The sequence below is a fragment of the Gracilinanus agilis genome, chromosome 3 (genome assembly GCF_016433145.1).
Source record: "Gracilinanus agilis isolate LMUSP501 chromosome 3, AgileGrace, whole genome shotgun sequence".
Taxonomy (NCBI): Eukaryota; Metazoa; Chordata; class Mammalia; order Didelphimorphia; family Didelphidae; genus Gracilinanus; species Gracilinanus agilis.
In genome coordinates, this window is record NC_058132.1 from 28,061,660 (window position 1) to 28,068,995 (window position 7,336).

At 42.8% G+C, this 7,336-nt stretch overlaps 1 protein-coding gene across 1 annotated transcript in view; it reads left to right on the forward strand.

Moving 5' to 3' along the window:
- The window catches only part of DLL3 (delta like canonical Notch ligand 3), an 8,508-nt gene extending 7,680 nt beyond the window's left edge, over positions 1-828 (forward strand). The window contains exons 9-10 of the mRNA XM_044668606.1: positions 417-485; positions 739-828. Coding sequence (XP_044524541.1) covers positions 417-485; positions 739-828 — 159 coding nt within the window. The remainder of the gene's footprint in view (positions 1-416; positions 486-738) is intronic.
- Positions 829-7,336: the final 6,508 nt, after the last annotated feature.

Genomic DNA, 7,336 nt, shown 5'->3' on the forward strand with positions numbered 1-7,336 from the left:
TCTCTCTCTCTCTCTCTCCCTTTCCGCCCAGGTCTCTCCAAATCTCTGATGTCTCTGTCTCTGCCTTTGTATCTCTTTCTATCTATTTGTCTCTGCCGGCGTTCCAGTGACTCCTGAAGTTCTCATTTTCGGGTGAGTTTTGTCCCGTCTCCTGGGGATTGTGCCCGGCTGAGGTGTGGAGGTTGGGGGAGGGGGCTGAGGCTGGCCGCTGGATGGTGACTCCCTCTTCCTCGTCTCTAGCTCAGCCGACTGAAAAGGCAGCTCAATGAGCTTTTCCCAGGGCGGCTAACCTTTGTGAGTAGACTTCTGGGCGTGGGGGGAGGGCCCTTGGTCCCCCTATTGCGGATGGGCTCGACGTCTGTCTGTTGATGGGGGTATTGCAGAGCTAAGCCTCTCCCCACATCCCTCTGATCTAGGTTGAGCAGCCAGTACTCTCGGATGATTTTGAGGTCTCTGTGGCTGGCAAGCTGGTGCATTCTAAAAAGGTGAGATTGGCCCGGCTCTGGATTGGGGTTCTAGTTTTGCCCCAGAGTATGACCCAGGGCAAGTCCTTTGACCCATGGGACTGTATTTCCTAATCTGGAAAATGGGAACAACAATATGCTACTTAGTTCCTAGGGCTGCTATGGGGCAATGTTTTGAGATCTTTAAGTGGGAGTTTGGGTGTTTTGTTTTTTTTTTTAAACCTTTACCTTCCATCTTAGAATCAATCCCGTATTGGTTCTCTTGACTTCCCAGGGAGGAGATGGCTATGTGGATGGCTACCTGAATACTTCGAAATTCGACAAAATTGTGGCTCAGATCCAGCAAGTGCTCAAGGACTTGTAACCTAAAGTTTGGAGCAACACAGATGTAAGCTTGCTGGCCCTGGAGTGGGAGGGCTTGGGCTCAGCCTAGGGAAGGAGGGGAGACGGGAGATAGCAATTTTACCTCCTCTCTGCTTATCTTATTCCATCTTTCTCTTCTCAAGGTGGGGGGGAACCTCCTTTCTCCCTCTGACTCCAGCTTAATGACAGGAAAGATGGAAAATACCTCGGAAGCTGGGTCCTTCCTTGATGGCTGCTGGGGAACTTAGGGGAGAGGGAGAGAAAAAATAACAGGTGCCTTTCATCTTCCGTCTGTCTCTATTTAAAAGGGAGAGGGAAGCGCTACGGGGGAGTGGAAAGGGGAACAGCATGTGTGGGTGTCAGAGGATCCCAGCTGTACTCACTGTGGGCCTGAAGATTTCCTTCTGTGCCTCAGTTTGCCCATCTCTATAACAAGGACGTTAGGGCTATATACCCTCTAGTCCCTTCCAGCTGTAAATCCTGTGAAGCCTCTGAGAGTCCCAGGCTTAGAAACATTTATCATCTTTATGGGAATGAAAGCTGCTGGTAAGGCTCTGCCAAAATGTGCCACTCGAGGAAATAAATCATCCTCCTGGGAGGGTTTGGGAGCCTGGTCTTGAGACTGGGTATTCCTGCTACCTCAGCCCCTTGGATGCTACTATTGCTGACAAGGACAGTACCCGCACCGATAGTCTTCCCCGCCCCCTCTATTTTTAAAAAATTTCCCCCTGTTACATGTAATAACAATTTCCCACATATTTTCTAAAGTTATAACATACAAATTATCTTCCTCTTGCCCTTCACTCCCTGGGTTTTGTATGCATTATCAGGCAAAACACATTTCCATATTGGTCATTATTGTAAGAGAATATTCATATAAAACCAAAACCCCAAAATAAAAACCCAAATTAATTAAAGTGAAAAGATAGTATGCTTTGATCTGCATTTGTGACTCCCACAGATCTTTCTCTAGAGGTGGAGAGCATTCTTTGTCCCAAGTCCTTCAGCATTATCCTGGATCACTGCGTGGCTGAGAATAGCTAAGTCTATCACAGTTGATCATTCCCCAATATTGCTGTTACTGTATACAGTGTTCTCCTGGTTCTGCTTATTTCACTCCGCATCAGTTCATGGAGGTCTTCCCAGCTCTTTCTGAAATCATCCTGCTCATCATTTCTTACAGCATAGTGGTATTCCATCACCATCATAGACCACCATTTGTTCAGCCATTTCCCAGATGATGGACATGCCCTCAATTTCCAATTCTTTGCCACCACAAGAAGAGCAGTTATAATTTTTTTGCACAAGTAGGTCTTCCCTTCACTTTTTTTTAAAACATTTTTATCTCTTTGGGATGCAGACCCAGGAATTAAAGGATCTTTTGACAGTTTTATAACCTTTTCTGTGCGTAATTCCAAATTGCCCCTCAGAATGGTTGGATCAGTTCACAACTCCACTAACAATGCATTAGTGTCCCCATTTTGCCACATCCCTTCTGACATTTGTCACTTTCCTTTACTGTCATATTGGCTAATCTGATAGACCACAACCAATAATCTTGACAAGTTAGGCAGCCTAAAGAAGATGAGTGTCTACCTCAACACTTGTATTCAATGGCAAAAAGCTATCATTTTCATTCACTTTTGTCACAACTCAATAAATAGTAAAGATAAAAAAGTTTCTATGAACTCCATGAAATCCAAAGTGAGAATAAGAAGAATAATAACAGTATTTCCCAGTTATGTAAGGCATGAGACCCCTGAGGTGGCCAGTCTGGTGAAGTCTATAGGCTCTTCCTCAGAATCATCTTTTTAACATGCACAGGATTACAAAAGAATTCAATTATATTGTAAAATAGTAAACTATATATATATTATTTATCTATGCATATACAGATATCCCTTCTATACCTCAGGGGATTAGGGGCATGGTACCCTTGTGATCTGGAAAATCCATGTAAATTTTTTTGGCTCTCCTGCCATATAAGAGAAGAAGTCTGAATTGTTTCTTTTATGGGGTGTTTATAGTAAAATAAATTGCATATATTTGTGGTATTAAAAGATAAAATATATCAATATTATACAATACTATACATATATTTTATGTATTTCTGAGTTTCTAAGCTATTTCTGTGCCTTCTGCTGGCCTTCATATGTCATTTGTGGCTTCTGCAAAACTCCAAAAAATTCATACCTTATTTCTTTTTTCCCCCTTACATTCTGTCTCAGAATCAATATTAAATATTGGTTCCAAGGCAGAAGAGCAGTAAGGACAAGGCAACTGGGATTAAGTGCCTTGCCCAGGGTCACATAGTTAGGCAGTAATCAGAGGTCAGATTTGAATCCAGGACCTCCAGTCTCTAGACCTGGATCTCAATCCACTGAGCTACCCAGCTGCCCCTTTCCATGCACTTTAGCTTAAAACTGCTATCTCTTTAAGTCTCCTGGAGGATCAGAGGCACTGAGACTCCTGCTGCTCCCCACTCCACCATTTAATTTCTTTAATTTCTTAGAGTGATCCACAGTATATCAAAACTACATTGGGGAAAGTCATGATATGGAAGGGATACCCAGGTGTGTGTGTGTGTGTGTGTGTGTGTGTGTGTGTGTGTGTATTTAAAGTTCATAAATCTTGGGCTCAGAGCCCTTGATGGGGTCACTGAAACAGAAAGATTAAGGTACCCACAGATCTGTAATTGAGTTTCTGCCTTTCTCCTGAGAGCTGAGAAATCTCTGTTGAGCTAATCTTAAAGGATGCTCTCATTGATCCCAGTCCATATTAGTTAAATCTGGTGATGTGAACCCTGCTTCTAAAGGATGCTCTGGTCAAGTGGTAACCAACTCAAATAGAAATGGAGGCACTGCACGTATATAAGGATCTTTGTGGGCTGTGTATTGACTTAGAAAAACACAAATTAACATTATCTATTGCCTGATGTATTTTGTTGTTGTTGATGTTAAATATTTTCAGGTTACATTTTAATTTGGTTCAGGCTGCCTGTACACTTCTGCTCTAGATTCCCCAAGTCCTTCCCTCATCTACCAACTGGGATCGTTCTGTCCTTTAGAGGACACTTGGACTGCACCCAAGGGTGTTTCTTCACTTATTCTGCCCAGTTTCTGTTCACTGTCTCTAGGCACACAGCTTGGTTTCAATGACCTTGGTAGGTATTTGGTAAATTAGCAAACTTTAGTAAATTGATAAATTAGTAAATTTTAATTTACTAATCCAAGGGCCAACATGAAGGGCCCTCAAAATCTTGTTGGCATCAGCTGTACTTTGGAAGGCTGAGGTGCTCTCCAAGAATTTTTTTTTTTAAACCCTTACCTTCAGTCTTGGAGTCAATACTGTGTATTGGCTCCAAGGCAGAAGAGTGGTAAGGGTGGGCAATGGGGGTCAAGGGACTTGCCCAGGGTCACACAGCTAGGAAGTGTCTGAGGCTGGATTTGAACCCAGGACCTCGGCTCTCTAGGCCTGGCTCTCCATCCACTGAGCTACCCAGCTGCCCTCTCCAAGAATTTCTGTTTCAATCTTCCCAGTCTCTATGCGCATGAAGCAGGAGTATGATGGAGTCAGCTCAACCTGGAAAGCTGATTAAGTTTTTAGTGTAAGTGTTTACACCTTAGAAATGGGCAAATGTTCCATATTGAGGCTTAACTTATTGTTTTCTTGATTGTTTAGACTTAAGAAAGTGCCAGAGAAAAATGTTAATAATGCAAATTAAACTGAAAAATGTGTTGTGGGCATTTTTTTTAGAGAAACAGTTAAATATCTGTCAGTACACTCTTGTCTGAAATTTCTGGGGGATGTTTAGCCTGGTTAAGAGAAAATTTGAGGGAAGGGGCAAAGAGGACATGATAGCAATCTTCCAACATTTGTTCTGTGCAAGCTTGATCATATTTGGTGTTCTTGGCTCCAGAGGGCAAAGGGTGGACGCCTCAGACAAGGGGAGGCATCAAGAAAACCTTCCCAATGAGAGCTGTCCAATATCAGAATGGGCTGCCTTGGTAGGCAGTGAGGACCTCCCTGTCGTGGGAGGACTTTTAAGTAGAAGCTGACTATTTAGGGATCTGGTGCATCTATGGGTTGGATTAGATGGTCTCTGAGGAGCCCAACAGTTTCTCTATTTCTTCCTATGGAAGGGTTGGGTCATAGTTTGGAGTACTGGATTTAAAGTCACGGAGACTGGAATTTAAGTCCTGTTTCTAGCTTCATCCCTGGCCAAGAGTCTTATTAGATCTCTGGGCCTGAGTTTCCTCCTCTACAAAAAGGAGTTGGATTCAATGACTTCTAGGGTCCCTTTCAATTCCAGATGGATGGTTCTCTGATCTTTTAAGCACAGCATCATGGTCCATGACATGGATGAGCCACCAGGGAGAGGACTACACTGATTTATGAGGCTAATCTCTCCAGGATATGGAGTGAAGGCTGGATGGAGAGAAGAACTTGGTGGTGTTCCCAATAATTCATAACTTTCTGTGTACATACACACACAAAACAGAGCCAAGGCTAGCTCATGAACTGGTGAACTATTTTCTGGTGTCTGGGTTTAGGGAGGGGGATATAAATATTAAAAATGATAAAGGCTGGTATGAATATATATATTAGTATTTTAATTAAAGCCATGCTGATAGATAATTAGACCACGCGCTTGTAAGCATTCAAAACTGCCGCCTCCATTACTGTCTCGAGTCTGCTGGCCAAGAGCGAGCTCCCTCCTAACCCAGGAGATTATAAACTCTTCCCTGCGTCAAGACGTAGGGTTCCCCACGCCCAAAAACCCGGAAACGGAAACCAGTTGGACCACGTTGGATCACGGGAAATGTAGTTTGATACATTTTCCATGTCCATAGAAATATATACACTTTTAGATGGCATTTCCCAAATTTCACTTTTACAGGGAGAAGGGACCAGGTTCAGGGAAGACGTTTTTGGGGGTGGAGACAGCTTCAGCCTTTACCCTGGGATTGTCAAGACATTAGACAAAGGGCAGAAACATTAGCCCCTGGATTTTTCTGCTTCTGCCTCTGATAGTATACTAAAAAAGAAATTCAAATAACCCTATACCTGCTATGTGCAAGGCCATGAAATGGGCACCAGAGAAGCAAATATGACTATAATATAGACTCTGATCTTAAGACACCATCTAATAAGAGTTTTATAACACGAGTGTCAAAAAACTGAGATACAGACGGATATGTTGGCAGCTATTTAACAACTCTCTCAGGGAGGAGGAGGGGAGAATGAGACCATGGGAACCTAAAAAAGTATTTCTATAGAAAGTTTCAAGATGGCAGCAATTGTGAAATAATTTGTTTTTTTTGAACGAGGCCAATTTTAGACTTGATTCCGGATTCTTTGATCTAAAAACAAGGCTTAGTTGTAAGTTACACTAATTCACAGTATTTTAAATACATTTTAAAATATACTTTAAATGCTTTTCAAGATATCTTTTATTTTAGAAATAATTATTTACAGAAATAAAAAGAGAACATATAATGATGCAATTAAGCTCCCAATCCTTCCTTTCCAAATACTCAGTTTGCCTTGTTTGGATTTTATATATCTGCTTCTTGATTGAGATTCTGAAATAATCAGCCTTCACAAAAGGTCATCTTCAAAGCTGGTGTGCAGAAGTAAACAGCCCTTGAAAGTTAGTCAAGAAGCTGTGTACGTCCAAAGTCTTTGGGATTCAAGAAATCAAGATAGTTAATGAAATCTAATATTCTGTTAGATGGGAAAGAGGGGGGATGCCTACCCCTCTCCAGAATGTTACAACAGCCAATTTTTCTCATTACACTTTCATTGAGGAGAGGCTTCAACCCATCACTGTCCTGGTGCTCATCACTTGTGCTATAGTAGTTTAAATGCTATGTCAAATCCAGAGCTTCAGAATAAATAATTGAGCTCCTACGAAAATTATTGTTGAGTTGTTTCAGGCATGTCCAACTCTGACTCTCCATGATCCTTTGGGGTTTTCCTGACATTCTGGAGTGCTTTGCCATTTCCTTCTAAAGGGTTGTTGGGTGTGCAGGCTGCAATAGGCAGAAAGTCCCTAATCATACTCCCCCTCGTCTTTTCTCTTTTTCTGCACACCTGCTGCATAGAACAGGTTAGGAAGTACTAGGTCAAGAACAACGCCGCCCTCCCATTGCCCCCTCCCCTACCTCTCCACGTAGGTTAAATCTGCCCAGTAACTTGGCTAGAGGCTTGTACAAGGCTGATTGGGTTTTGTGGGGTATGCAGGAGTGGGGAGCCCCTCTGATGCAAGAGGAAACTGCCCCCAACCTTGAAACTAGACTTAAACACCCGCCTTAAGCTCAGCAGGGTCCTCCCAACAGAGTTACCTCTGACACATAGTGCTGAATCTGAGACAAAAGGTAAGGATTAAAAAAAAAAAAAGAATAGGGGGCAGCTGGGTAGCTCAGTGGATTGAGAGCCAGGCCTAGAGATGGGAGGTCCTAGGTTCAAATCTGGCCTCAGACACTTCCCAGCTGTGTGACCCTGGG